This window comes from Microcebus murinus, chromosome X, assembly GCF_040939455.1.
Source record: "Microcebus murinus isolate Inina chromosome X, M.murinus_Inina_mat1.0, whole genome shotgun sequence".
NCBI classification, from domain to species: domain Eukaryota; kingdom Metazoa; phylum Chordata; class Mammalia; order Primates; family Cheirogaleidae; genus Microcebus; species Microcebus murinus.
In genome coordinates, this window is record NC_134136.1 from 63,624,065 (window position 1) to 63,639,169 (window position 15,105).

At 41.0% G+C, this 15,105-nt stretch overlaps 1 protein-coding gene across 1 annotated transcript in view; it reads left to right on the forward strand.

Moving 5' to 3' along the window:
• The window catches only part of ADGRG4 (adhesion G protein-coupled receptor G4), a 121,267-nt gene that overhangs the window by 73,193 nt on the left and 32,969 nt on the right, over nt 1-15,105 (forward strand). Inside the window, exons 13-14 of the mRNA XM_075999151.1 lie at nt 11,619-11,753; nt 14,955-15,074. Of these exons, the coding sequence (XP_075855266.1) occupies nt 11,619-11,753; nt 14,955-15,074 (255 nt within the window). The remainder of the gene's footprint in view (nt 1-11,618; nt 11,754-14,954; nt 15,075-15,105) is intronic.

The following is a 15,105-nucleotide window of genomic DNA, read 5'->3' on the forward strand; positions in this document are numbered from 1 at the left end:
TTCAATTTCCTTTAGTTCTGATTTTATCTTGTTGATTTCACTTCTTCTGCTGGGTTTGTGGTTGGTCTGTTCTTCTTTTTCCAGCTCGTTCCAGCTTAGTCGTTTCGTTAGATTGTCTATTTGTGATCTTTTTGTCTTTTGGTTATAGGCATTTATGGAGATAAACTTTCCTCTCAGAACTGCTTTAGCTGTGTCCCAGAGGATTTGATAACTTGTCTCTCCATTGTCGTTTTCTTCATAGAATTTTTTTTATTTCCATCTTGATTTCTTCATTTATGAAGTAATCATTTAGTAGGAGGTTGTTTATTATCCATGTTTTTGTGTAGAAATGTGAGTTTCTGTTAGGCTTGTTTTCTACTTTTATTCCACTGTGATCTGAGAAGGTACATGGTATGATGTCTATTTTTTTTAAATTTCTTGAGATTTACTTTGTGTCCTGGGATATGGTCAATCTTAGAGAATGCCCCGTGAGCTGATGAGAATGTATATTCAGTGGATTTTGGGTAGAATGTCCTGTAGATGTCAGTCAGACCCAATTGTTCCAGGGTTTTGTTTAAGTTCATTATTTCTTTATTAATTTTCTCTTTGGAGGATCTGTCCTGTGCCGTCAGTGGGGTGCTGAAATCTCCGGTGATTATGGAGTTGCTATTAATCCATTTGCTTAGATCCAGTAAGGTTTGCTTTATGAAACTGGGTGCACCTAAGTTGGGTGCATATATATTTAAAATTGTTATCTCTTCTTGTTGAACTGTGCCCTTCACCATTATATAATGACCCTCTTTGTCTTTCACTACTTTTGTTGGTTTAAAAACTAAATCGTCTGAAATTAGAACTGCCATGCCAGCCTTCTTTTGGCTTCCACTTGCCTGGAATACTGATCTCCACCCTTTTACTTTTAGTCTATATGCATCCTTGCAGGTTAGATGTGTTTCCTGAAGACAGCGTATACTTGGCCTGTATTTTCTTATCCATTCAGCCAGCCTATGTCTCTTGAGTGGAGAGTTTAAGCCATTCACATTTATTGAGAGAACTGATAGGTAAGGTAGATTACTGTTCATTCTGTTGTGTTGGATGTTGTTGCTTTGATTTCTCTCTTGAGCCATTGTATTATCTGGCCTTTAATCTTTGGGTTTTGGTTTTTTTTTTTTGTTTTGTTTTTGAGACAGAGTCTCACTTTGTTGCCCAGGCTAGAGTGAGTGCCATGGTGTCAGCCTAGCTCACAGCAAACTCAAACTCCTGGGCTCAAGCAATTCTTCTGCCTCAGCCTCCTGAGTAGCTGGGACTACAGGCATGTGCCACCATGCCTGGCTTATTTTTTCTATATATATTAGTTGGCCAATTAATTTCTTTCTATTTATAGTAGAGACGGGGTCTCGCTCTTGCTCAGGCTGGTTTCGAACTCCTGCCCTCAAGCAATCCGCCCGCCTCGGCCTCCCAGAGTGCTAGGATTATAGGCGTGAGCCACCACGCCAGGCCTGGTTGTTTTTATATTCGTGAGTTTTTATTATGGTGTTATGTGTGTAACACTGTTTTGGGTACTTCTTGTAGGGCTGGTCTTGTCTTGGTGAATTCTCTGAGACTTTGCTTGTCTGAGAATGTCTTAATTTCTCCTTCATATATGAAGCTTAGTTTTGCAGGGAATAAGATTCTAGGGTGGGCATTGTTTTGTTCTAGAAGAGTGAGAATGGGGCTCCAGTCTCTCTTTGCTTGTAAAGTCTCATTAGAGAAGTCTGGTGTTATTCGAATTGGCTTTCCCTTGTATGTCACTTCTTCTTTTGTCTTACAGCTCTTAGAAGGGCCTCTTTAGTTGATACTTTGGTCAGTCTGATGACTGCATGTCGTGATGTCTTCCTGTTTGCATTGACTCTCCCAGGGGTCCTCTGAGCTTCTTGAACTTGTATATCGAGATTTTGAGCAAGGCTTAGGAAATTTTCCTCTATTATATCTTCAAATAGCTTGTCCAACCTTTTTTTTTTTTATTTATTTATTTTTTTTTTATTTTAGACCAAGAATCAGGAACCAATCTTGTCCAACCTTTGAGTGTTGTCTTCTTCCCCTTCTGGTAACCCTATGACCCTCACATTAGGTTTCTTCACATAATCCCACAGCTCTTGTAGGCTTTGCTCTTTTCTCTTGTTTCTCTGCTCTATCTCTGTGATGGTTTTATTTATTTGGAGGGTGTTATCTTCAATCTCTGAGATTCTTTCTTCTGTTTGATCTACCCTGTTCTTGAGACTTTCCACTGTATTTTGTAGTTCCCTGAATTGATTCTTCATTTCCAGGAGTTCAGATAAACTTTTCTTCATTGTGTCTATTTCTTTAGTGAACTTTTCTTCTAGGTCCTGGATGCTTTTTGTGGTTTCTTTGTGTTGGTTATTGAGTTGTTGTTGCAGGTCGGTGAGTGTTCTTATGATCCACATACGAAATTCCTCTTCTGTCATTTTGGTTGCCTGATTTGGGTTGGTGTCCGTTTCTAGGGGGCTGGTGCTCCTCTTTGGGGGTGTGTTTTCCATTTGTTTCTTCATATTTCCTGAGTTCCTTCGCTGATTTCTTCCCATGTCGATCAGTTGTTGTTTCTTTCCTTTAGGTTTTTGTTTGGGTATTCACACGCCTTGTTTAGTTTCTAAGCCGTTAGGTGGTGTCTGTGGGTGAGATTCGACCACTCCCTGTATAATGAGTCAGTGGGTGCCATGAAAAGGCTGTGTAGGATCCCATCCCTGTCAGTAGGTGGCGCTTGCTTGGAGGAACAGGCTATGCTGTTGTTTTTGTGTCCTGTTATCAGCTCTTGTTCAGGCGGAGCTGGGTTGGGTAAGCCTGCCCTCAGGCGCCACCAATGCCTTTAGCAGGGGTCAAAGTTCTGTTCTCTGCTTCCAGGAAAAGCTGTCGGGGCAGGGCTGGAATGATCCCGCTCAGCCAGAAAGTCTGCTTGTGGGGGTGGGGCTGTCTGAGACCCGCAGTCTGGAGCATGCCTCGCTTCTTTCCACCCTCCCCAACTCCGCAGCTACTCCTGGGCCTCTGCCTGCAGGCCAGACCACATGTCACCAGGCCTCCCCGGATTGTGATGCCAGCGGGGAGGTTCCCTGCGCAGAAATGCTGCCTGGGCTGGGCTGGCCTCCCTTTGGTGGGAGGGTTGCCCTCTAGGATGCTGATCTGCCCCTGGAGGCACACACACCTCAGTAGGCTGTTCACATATGTCCCTTCTGTGCCCCGGGCAATGCTAGACCTTGGTGCACAGGATCTGGTCTGCAGGTCCGACCTCTGGGTCCCAGAGTTCAAACTGTATCCCCACCAGGGAGAGGAGTTCCAATCCCAATTCACCCACAGGGAGCCCAAGCTGGGTCTATGTCTCTCAGCCTCTGAGTCGGCACCGTTCTCCTGGGAACACCATGCCAGCAGCACCTGGGAGGGCTGGCGGGTAGGGAGCTCACAGTCTGAGTTCCTGTTAGTCAGCTGTAAGGTCCCAAAAGGGAAGGTCCCGTTCCCTGGAGGTGCCTCTGACTGGTGGCTGTATTGTCTCTCTGGGCAGCCGCGGGTAGGGTCAGCGGAGGGGAGAAGGAGGCAATATGGCGCCTGCCGCGTGGCTCGGGTCTGTGCACGCGGAGGTGCTGGGAGGGAGTTGGGAGCCTGGTGCCACGTCCGCTACAGGCTCACCACTCGCTGGCGGCAGCTGTCTCTAGGCTGGTGTCCGCAGGTCTCTCCTCCCGCTGGGGAGCCCACCAGCTGTCCCAAATGCAGGGGAGGGGAAACAGCCAATCCACCTACCCTTGCCGCTGGTCTCCGGGCTGCTCCGGTGGTCTCCGCTTCCAGTTCTCCTCCGCAGCCTCCTCCCGTGGAGTCTCCCGGGGTCTCAGGTATCCCTCCTTCTGGCTCTCGTCTGCTGTATGCTCGTCTTCTTGCTTCTTTCCTCTAATTTCTGCTAGAATCTGTCTTTTCTGCAGAGACACTCTGTCTGGTGGTGTTTCTCGTCCGCCATCTTGATCCTCCCATCTTGTTCTCAATATTAAGAGAAAAGTATTCACTATTTTACCATTACTGTGATGCTAGTCATGCTTCTGGTTTTGTTTTTTTTATATACCCTTTATTTGATTAAGGTAGTTACCCTTTATTCCTAGTTTGCCAAAGAATTTTATCATTAATTGGTTGTTGAATTTTGTCAAAAGCTTTTTCTGTGTCCCTTGAAATAATCATTTGGCTTTCTTCTTTCTTCTCTTAATAGTCAATTACATTGACTTTAAAATGTTGAACCAATCTTACATTGGAAGAAATCCTCCTGGTCATGATGCATTATCATTTTTATACATTGCTATTTTCAATGTGCTTGTATTTTTGTCAAGTATTTTTGTACTTGTGTTCATGTAAGATATTGGTCTGAAATTTCCTTTTTTGTGTGATTTCTTTGTCAGACTTTAAGGTTTTGTCAACATTTTAAAAGTGAGTTAGGAAATGGTCCCTTTTCTATTCTCAGAAAGAGTTTGCATAACATTGCTGTTATTTCATTCAATGCTTAATAGGGTTCACTAGGAAACCCTTGAGGTCTGAAATTTCTTTGTGGGAAGTTTTGTGATAAAAAATTCAATTTATTTAATGGATATAGAGTAATTCACATTTTCTGATTCATATTGTGTCAGTTTGGATTAGTTGTATTTTTTAAGAATTTATTTCATCTAATTTGTTAGGCTTGCTGGCAATAGTTCATAATATTTTCTTCTTCTTCTTTTTTTTTTTTTTTTTGAAACAGAGTCTTGCTTTGTTGCCCAGGCTAGAGTGCGTTTGCGTCAGCCTAGTTCACAGTAACCTCAAACTCCCGGTCTCAAGCGATCCTGCTGCTTGAGCCTCCCGAGTAGCTGGGACTACAGGCATGCGCCACCATGCCCGGCTAATTTTTTCTATATATATTAGTTGGCCAATTAATTTCCTTCTATTTATAGTAGACATGGGGTCTCGCTCTTGCTCAGGCTGGTTTTGAACTCCTGATCTCAAGCAATTCGCCCACCTCGACCTCCTAGAGTGCTAGGATTACAGGCGTGAGCCACCGTGCCTGGCCTCTTATTATTTTTAACATCCATGGGATTTATAGCGGGAGTTGGCAAACTTTTTCTGTAAAGGGCAGATAATAAATATTTTAGGCTTTGCAAGCCATAGGTGGTCTCTGTCTGCTGCAGTTCTTATGATTTTGTTCTCCTCTCCTCTCCTCTCCTCTCCTCTCCTCTCCTCTCCTCTCCTCTCCTCTCCTCTCCTCTCCTCTCCTCTCCTCTCCTCTCCTCTCCTCTCCTCTCCTTTCCTCTCCTCCTCTCCTCCCCTCCCCTCCCCCCCTCCTCTCCTCTCCCCTCCCCTCCCCTCCCCTCCCCTCCCCTCCCCTCCCCTCCCCTCCCCTCCCCTCCCCTCCCCTCCCCTTCCCTCCCCTCCCCTCCCCTCTCCTCTCATTTCCTCTCCTCTTCCCCTCTCTCTTTGCTTTTCCCTTTGTATAACAATTTAAAAATGAAATATATGTTGTGCAACCATCACCAACATCTGTCTTCAGAACTTTTTTCATCTTTCCAAAGTAAAACTCTGTATTTATTGAACAACAACTCCCCATTCTTCTCTCCACCAGCCCCTGGAAACCAGGATTTCCCCATGAATTTGCCTATTCTAGATATCGCATGTAAGTTGAAGGATATAGTATTTTTCCTTTTGTGACTGGTTTATTTCAGTTTTCAAAATGTCTTCAATGTTTGTGCATGTTGTAGCATGTTAGAATTTGCTTCCTTTTTAAAGGCTGAATATCGTTCCTTTGTAGGTTCATACCACATTTTGTTCATCCATTCACACAGGGGTTCATTTTGAATTGTTCAAAATGAACAATTGTTCAAAATGAACAATTTTTGATAGTGTTCAAAAATTGATTGTGGTGATGATTCCATAGCCCTGAATGTGCTGAAGACCTGTGAATTGTACACTTTAAATGGGTGAATTGTACGGTATGTGAATTAAATCTCGATAAATCTATTACCAAAAGAAAAAACAAAAACAAAAAACCAAAAATGATATGTAAAATCTATTCTTAGCTGGGGACAATACAAAAACAGGCCTTGGGTAGCATGTGACCTGCTTATGAGTTTGTCAACTACTGATTTATAGTGATAAGCCCTCTTTCATGCCCAATATTGATAATTTCTTTTCTTGCTCTTTTTTTCTTGATCAGTATAACTAGGGATTTTTCAACTTTGTTGATCTTTTCCAACAGCCAACTTTTAGTCTTTAATTTTCCCTATTGTTTGTTTTTTTACTTTGTTGATAGCTGATTTTATCTTCAGTATTTCCTTCCTTGTACTTACTTTGAGTTTACTTTTCTCTTCTCTACCTAGCTTCTTAATGTGAATCCATAGGCCATTGATTTTAGACCTATCTTCTTTTCTAACATAATCATAAAAAGCTGTAAATATCTTTCTAAGCACTGCTTTAGCTATAGTCTGCAAATTTTTATAGGTTATATTTTAATTATCTGTCATTTCAAAATATTTTCTACTTTCTTCTTTAATCTGTGGACTATTTAAGAGTGTGTTTTTAAAATTCCAAATATTTAAGGCTAAGATATCATATTGGTATCTTATTTATTTCTGGTCACAGAAAATACTTAGTATAATTTCAGTCCATTTAAATTTATTGAAACTTGTCTTGTGGCCTAGTGATCTATTTTGGTGAGTGCTTCATGTGCACTTGAAAAAAAAATGTATATTCTACAATTGTTGTATAAACTATCAATTAGGTCAAGGTAGCTAATAGTATTGTTCAGATTGTCCTTGTCTTTTTATGGGGTGGGGGACAAGGGTCTCACTGTGTTGCAGGGGCTAGAGTGCAGTGGTGTCATCATAGCTCACAGCAACCGCAAACTCCTGGGCTCAAGCAATTCTGCCTGAGCCTCCCGAGTAGCTGGGACTACAGGTGCACACCACCAGGCCCAGCTAACTTTTCTATTTTTTGTAGAGACAGGTCTCACTCTTGTTCAGGCTGGTCTCAACCTCCTGGGCTCAAGTGATCCTCCTGCCTAGGTCTCCCAAAGTGCTAGGACTACAGGCGTAAGGCACCGCGCCCAGCCTATCTTTATCTTTATTGATTTTTTCCTAGTTGTTTCTTAGTTGAGAAGGGTATTAAAATCTCTAACTTTGTGAAATTATCTATTTCTCCCTTTAGTCCTGTCAAATTTTGCTTTGTTTATTTTGGGACTTCTTTTATTAAGTGTATATATATTTATGTTGTTTTGTCTTCCTTTTTTTTTTTTTTTTTTTTTTTTTTTGAGACAGAGTCTCGCTTGTTGCCCAGGCTAGAGTGAGTGCCGTGGCGTCAGCCTAGCTCACAGCAACCTCAAACTCCTGGGCTCAAGCAATCCTGCTGCCTCAGCCTCCCGAGTAGCTGGGACTACAGGCATGCGCCACCATGCCCGGCTAATTTTATATATATATTAGTTGGCCAATTAATTTCTTTCTATTTATAGTAGAGACGGGGTCTCGCTCTTGCTCAGGCTGGTTTCGAACTCCTGACCTCGAGCAATCCGCCCGCCTCAGCCTCCCAGAGGGCTAGGATTACAGGCGTGAGCCACCGCGCCCGGCTCTTGTTTTGTCTTCCTAATACTAATCCTGCCACTAACCTTTTGTCATTATGAAATATCCCTCTTTATCTCTATTGATACTCTATCTTACAGTCTATTTTATCTGTTTTTAATATAGTCATTCCATCCTTCTTATGGTAATGTATATATTTATATATATATGTAGAATTTGCATTAACTTGACTTCAAACCATCTGTGTCTTCATATTTAAAGTGGACCTGTTATAGGTAGCATATAGTTTGTGTTTTCTTTTTTATCTATCCTGATAATATCTGCCTTTTAATTGGAGTGTGTAGTTTTTTAACATTAAATGCAATTATTGATATGGATGGATTTAGGACTATCAATTTATTTTATTTTCTATCTGTCTCTGTTTTTTATTCCTCTGTTCCTTTTTTCCTGTTCTCTTTTGCTTTATTTTAATATTTATTACAATTACATTTTAATTGTTTACAGACTCCTTAAATTGTCTATTTGCATTGTTTTCTTAATGGTTGCTCTAGAGATCACAATATACATTCTTATATTTTTAGAGTCAATTTAGGGTTAATATTGTACTGCTTCATGTAAAATGTAGAAACTTTGAATCATATATGTCCATTTATACCTTCTGTTCTTTATGCTGTAGTTGTCATACATATTTTTTGCCTATGCAGAACATAAACCCCACAAGATAATGTTATAAACATTGCTTTAAAAAGTCCTATGTGTCTTAAAGAAATTGAGAAAAAATAGCCTTTTATATTTACCTAGATATTCATTCATTTTTGATGCTTTTCATTTCTTTCTGAAGGTCAGAATTCTATTTGGTATTATTTCCCTTTGGCTTGAAGAGATTCACTTAGCATTTATTGTAGTGCAGGTCTGATGATCATGAATTTTCTTAGTTTTCATTTATCTAAAAATGTCTTTATTTTGTCTTTATGTTTGAAGGATACTTTTGCTTGCTATAGAATTCTGGATTGGCAGGGTCCCCCCTGCCCACTTCAACATTTTAAAGTGTTAGTCTGCTCTCTTCTGGCCTCCATGTTTTCTGAAAAGAAATCAGTAATCATTTGAATTTTTGTTTCTCTGTATATAATATATAATACATCATTTTTCTATGGCTGCTTTTAATATTTTCTTTGATTTTCTGTAGTTTGACTATTATGTGCCTAGGCATCTTTTTCTTTGTACTTATCCTGTTTGGAGTTTGCTGAGATTCTTGAATATGCAAATTTGTTTTTCACTGAATTCGGGAAATTTCCCCATTATTTCTTTGAACACTGTTTCCTCACCATTCTCTATCCTTTTCTTTTGAGACTCCAATTACATGTATATAAAACCTTCTGATACTGCCCCACAGGTCCCTGAGACTGTTCATGCTTGTATTCACCTCACTATCTATTTTTCTCATGGGATAGTTTCTATTGATCTGTCTTTAACTTTGCAAACATCTGTCATCTTCATGTTACTATTGAACTCATCCTGTGCAATTTTTTAAATTGTGCTGTATTTGGAATTCATGTTAAATGAGTAGATTTTAGCTGTTCTTGCCACAAAAACACAAAAAAATGGGTAACTATGTGAGATGATGGATATGTTAATTTGCTTCACTATAGTAAACGTTTTACAGTTTATATGTATCCTATAACATCATTTTATATACCTTAAATATGCATAATAAAATTGATTTTTTAAAAATTCTAATATATTCAAAATTCTAGAATTTTCGTTTTGCTTGTTTCTGTTTCTCTACTGCTATTTCCTCCCTTTGCATTAATTGCAAGCGTATTTTCTTTTGATACCTGATCATAGTTGTATTAGCTGCTTTAAAATCCTTGTCTGCTAATTCTAATATCTGAGTCATCTCAAGGTTAATCTCCATTGACTGTCTTTTCACTTGAAAATAGGCCATATTTTTTCTTTCTTCACATATCGAGTAAATTTGCATTATGTCCTGGAATTTTTGAATATTATATTGTAAACACTGAAGATTCTACTATATTCCTCAGAAGGCTATGGATTTTTGTTATATCGGGCAATTAACTTGGTTGAAATAAACTCTAAACTCCATCTCTTGGTTGGCAGTTCAAATCTCAGTTATGTTCCTTTATCCTTAGTTGGAGTCTGTTCTTTGCATATTGTTGTTCTGAGGTTAGCAAATATTTGGGTAGAATTTATACTCAGATTGTTAGCTCTCCATCTCTGCTCTCTCCACTTCAGATGTTCCACCTCTCCCTTGCCCCGCCCCCACATTCCAGTGGCTGTGGTTGCCCTGACCTTTGTTTTCTGGTTCTTCATTCCAGAAAGACTGTAGGTTTTCCATCTGAGTTTTAGGTGTCCTTCATAGCATTAGTTTCAGCCTACCATCAGGCTATAAGCTGTAAAAACAGGTAACTCATCTTGTCAGTTACCTTTTCCAAGTACCTACTCTTCTCCAGAATTTGCCTGCTTTTGTTCATTTTCCAATGCCTTCAAGTCATTGTTATGTGAAAGAGGGTTGAGTTTATTAAGAGCTGCTTAGCCATACTGAAATAGATATTGACTTCCCAATGTATTTTGTTTACATATGGTGTTTTCTTTTATAAATCTTGGTGGAGAAACAAACCAACCAACTCCAATTGCATTCTTGATACCAAACTGCTTACGTGTTGAAGCTAAATCATGACCTTTCTATGGTACCTGATTGCCCTAGAAGAGTTCATTGTGCTAAGAGAAGAGCCATAATGGCTTTTGGGTCTACAGGTCATTTTTAGAAGTATAAACTTTCACTTCCCCATTATAAACCAAACTAGATGATTGCAACTTGAGAGGAAGCATGGATAATAGAAAAACTGTGGGCCCAAAATCACATACATCTTTTTCAACCACTATATGTGTGATCCTAGGCAAGTCACTTAATCAATCTAAGTCTTTATTTCCTGATGTCATAATACAATGTACCTCTCAGGGTCCATAGAGAGATTAAATGAGAAAATGCAGGTAATTGTGCCCATATACCCTGTCTGGGAGAGTCCAGGTTTATGACTCTGGTCATAGTGTAATTGTCAGTAAAGCCCACTTTCACTCTCAAAAATATTCTAGCATTTGTCAAATACTATTACCAATCAAATCATCAAATACTTCTGATACTAGGTGTCTTGGTCCATTTTGTGCTGCTATAACAATGTCACAGACTGGGTAATTTATAATGAACATAAATTTATTGGCTTGTGGTTCTGGAGGCTGGTCTAAGTCTAAGATCCTGGGGTCAGCATCTGGTGAGGGCCTTCTTGCTGCATCATGCTATGGCGGAAAAGCCAAGAGAGGGTGAGAGAGAGCAAGAAACTGAACTTGCAGCCTCAAGTCCTTTTATAATTGGCATTTATCCATTTATGAGTGTGAAGCCATTGTTACACAAACACCTCCCATTAAACCCCCATCTCCCAACACCGTTGCATTGAGGATTATGTTTCCAACACATGCTTTTTGGGGAACACATTCAAACCATAGCAGTGGATCTCTAGTAGAATTCCCAAGAGCTAATGCCTCACTTCCCTGCCCTCCTTTTTAACAAAAACATTGCTCAATAAACTATGGAGCAAGTACCTAATGCCATTATATTGTGTTTTTTGTTGTTGTTTTGTTTTTGCCCCTTTCACCATATGGGGAAGGTGGCATGATTTCCAATACTGTCCTTTATTTCTGAGAATCAGCCAAATGGCTGAACTTGTTATTGTCCTTCCCACCTCTATGATTATTCAGATGGAAGCAGGTTAAAGGGAAAGAACCTCAGGGATATGCTTAGAAAGGGAAAAGTGTGGGGGGTGTCTGTGTCTATGTGTACCAGGATCATCTCTTGGCCTGTGATTCCAAGTGTGTGTGTGTGTGTGTGTGTGTGTGTGTGTGTGTGTGTGTACACAAAAGGTGTATTAAACCTTATGGAACTAATTTCCACCTTTCAGCCCTCTGCATGATACTCTGGGGTTGGACTGAGGTGAGAGGTGGGCAGAACTTCCCTCTGATGACTGAAGACTCCAGTTTTTATTTTATCCCTTTTCTTGGCAGATACACCTAGGTGATGTCCCTCTGGGGAGGACTTTGGCTTCCATATATTTGCCTAAATCATTGGCCAAGAGACTTCTTCTGAACAACTTACAGACCATCTTGTTTAGTTTCTTTGGCCAAACTTCACTTTTTAAGGTAAGTTCTTGCCTCTGGTAACTGTGATAAGCTGATACATGGTGACTCATTGTAATTATGAACTCTTGCTATTTGCTTGATGTTCCGTTTATTTTAGAATCTTCTCTCTGATTGCTTTCGCAAGTTTTCCAGCACAACCCCTGGCCCTTAACATGAATCAACATCTACTTTAATGATGTTCTGCAGTTTTTAATTTTCACAGCTCCTCAGCTTTGGAGGAGACCTTAAGCATTATTTGGTGACCAAGCAGAGGCCTCAAGATGTTTCAAAGCCATAAAAGAACAGCAAGTTCTCCTGATGAAATGCAGTTTCAGCTTGTTAGTGCTTTCTTCTCAAATCTCCCCTGGCTCCTCAAAGCCAAAATGTCCACTTTTTGGGGCCAATTTATTTGAAGCTGGGTGATGTCCAGTAGGACATCTGCCAGCAGGCATATGTTACTACTTCCCACTTCCTCCACAGAGCCTTCTCTGAGGGCTCCAGTCCCCACCTGCTATGAAACAGAGGTGGTATGATGTGATGCTGAAGAGCGTCGATTCAGGGTCAGGCTGGCTGAATTTAAAGCTGGCTATGCCATTTTCTACCTGTGTGACCTGGGGCGAGTTATCCAACCTCCATGTGCCTTAGTTTCCTCCTCTGCAACATAAGGTAATAACAGCATCTAATACAACTATTGCAGGATTAAAGAAGTTAGTATATTTAAAGTACTTACAGTAGTGCTTGGCATGTAATAAAGCACTGTGTAAGTGTTTGCACTGCTATTATTTTTACTATGCTATCTTAGGTCTCTGCTTAACAAAAGGCTCATTCCTTCAGGCTACTCTGTGTCATCTAGTTGTTGGGAAGACAGCAATCAGAGCGCACATGAAATTGAGTCTCTGAGTATTGCAGCCTTGCTTTCATGGCTTCCTCTAACATCTTTTGATCAAAATCTTAACAGTCACTATAACATATTATCTTAGAAATTGTTGATAAGACACCACTGTTGGACAACATGTACCTCCTCCTCCACTACTCCACTAGCTGCAGTTCTCAAGGAGAGGGACAGGCACTGAGGCACTCGGCAGGCACAATATGGCACAAAGGCTCTGGGAGCTCAGAAGAGGGCACCTACCCTTGTGTGCAGCTCAGGAAAGGCCCAGTGTAAGAAAGGTCTCAGCCAAGCCCTGAGAATTGAATAGGGGCTAGAAGATGAAAGAGGATGAAGAGAAGGAGGGAGGAGGGTTTCAAGCAGAGGTAACAGGTTCAGAGGTATAAAAGGTACAACTTGACACTAGAGTGCAAAGGGTGGGGGACTGAGGAATGGCTTAGTTCCTTTCCCAGCATGGCCACCATATTGTGGGTAATGGAAATGAAGCCAGAGGACAGGTTAATTAAGTCTGGGTCATTGTGTGTGTCTCCTCTTTTGGCCTTTTCAGAAGGCCAGAAAACTGTGTCTCTTAGAGCAAGTTGGGAGGGTCATTAGATATCATCTAGTCCACCCTATTTCCTCATGTCACCAATGGCCCAGAACAGGGAGGGACTTGAGAGGCACAAGAGAGCTCTGGCTAGCACTTGGCCTTTCAAGTGTCAGCAGGGCCCTTTCCACTATATCTTGCTGCTGACCCACCTGTACATCAGGTTGTCTGAGGCAAATTCTGCTGGAAAGGGAGCAATGCCCCCTCAAGCTGGCTTTGGATGAAGAGAAGAGGTCAGAAACAGGAAGTGAGTAGCTTCCTGGTGGAGCCTCAGGCTATATTCACCATTACCAGGTATCAGTGGCTGTAAGGGTTCAGGTGGGGTAGGGAGTGAGGACTGTGTACCATTTCTTCAGAAATAAGAAGCCCTGGCATCTTCTAAAAGTGGCCTGGCAGGCTTTCCAAGGAACGTCATGTGGGCTCACTTCCTCTAGGCTTTTTTTGGCAAGACCTCAGAGGATTTTCTTCCTTTCTCTCCTGTCTGGTACCACCAGCTCTATCTCTGTTTTTTGCATGTGTGCCCCGCAAGAGTCAGCCTCTCAGCTAGCTTGCTTCCTGGAGCCGTGGCCTTAGGTACTTTGGCACTGTTAATTAGCAAGCCCCACATCTCAATAGGTACATTCTACTTTGTTGCCTTTAAACTAAGATTTATTAAGCAACTGTGCACTGTTATTCACTAGCTGTGTGACCTTTGTCCATATGGATATTGAGCCTTTCCAAGCCTCAGTTTACGTGAAAAATGCCTATATGATTTCATTGAGGACTGAAGATAGTATGTGTGTGAAAAGCACATAGCAAAGTAACTGGCTTACCGTGGGCACAGGATAAAATACCAGCTGTGTGCTAGGCTGTGTGGGGAATGCCAGAATGTAATGCTTGGGCTCTGGCCTCAGAGCTCATAGTCTCCTAGGCAGGAGATGACGGTCCTCAGACACTTGTTTTAAGCTGGATGTTGATTAACGTGCTTCTATCTCCACTGAGGATAGAGCAGAAAGTGGTTTATAACTTACCCATGATAGATTTAGAATCCTTATAAGAAGGAGCTCCTTAACAGTAAGTAAATATGGCTGAGGGTTAGAACCAGGATAACTTGTGAAATGTCAGGGTCAAGAGGGGTATCAAAATAGAGAATAGTTTCATTTTGTTGCTAGTGTAGTACTGAGTAGTGGGTGCAAAGCCAATGCTTGTTGGATAGATATTTGAATGCATGGATGGATTAATGAATTATTCTAGCTTGGTATAATAGAGACTTTATGTGAAGACAAGAGACGAACTGAATGACCTCCAAAAATGTATTCTTAGGCCGGGTGCAGTGACTCACGCCTGTAATCCTAGCATTCTGGGAAGCTGCAGCGGGAGGATTGCTTGAGCTCAGGAGTTCGAGACCAGCCTGAGCAAGAGCGAGACCCCCGTCTCGACTAAAAATAGAAAAATTAGTTGGTTGTCATGGAGCGTGCCTGTAGTCCCAGCTTCTTAGGAAGCTGAGGCAGTAGGATTGCTTGAGCCCAGGAGTTTGAGGTTGCTGTGAGTTATGATCAGGCCACTTCACTCTACCTGGGGCAATACACTGAGACTGTCTCAATAAAAAAAAGAAGAAAAAGAAAGAAATAAAATATATTCTTAGCTTGCAATTTATTTTCCACATTTCTATGCCTAATACTGTGTGTAGCACTTCACAATTCTAGGTTGATTATTTATATGAAAATTAGGAATTTAGGACATAAACTCCTCTGTGTTTCATCTACAGACCAAAAACTTCACTAAAGCATTAACCACATATGTTGTCAGTGCCAGCATTTCAGATATGTCCATTCAAAACTTGGCTGACCCTGTGGTTATCACTCTGCAGCATATTGAAGGAAACCAGGTAACATGTCTATTTTCATTGCAGAATAAAA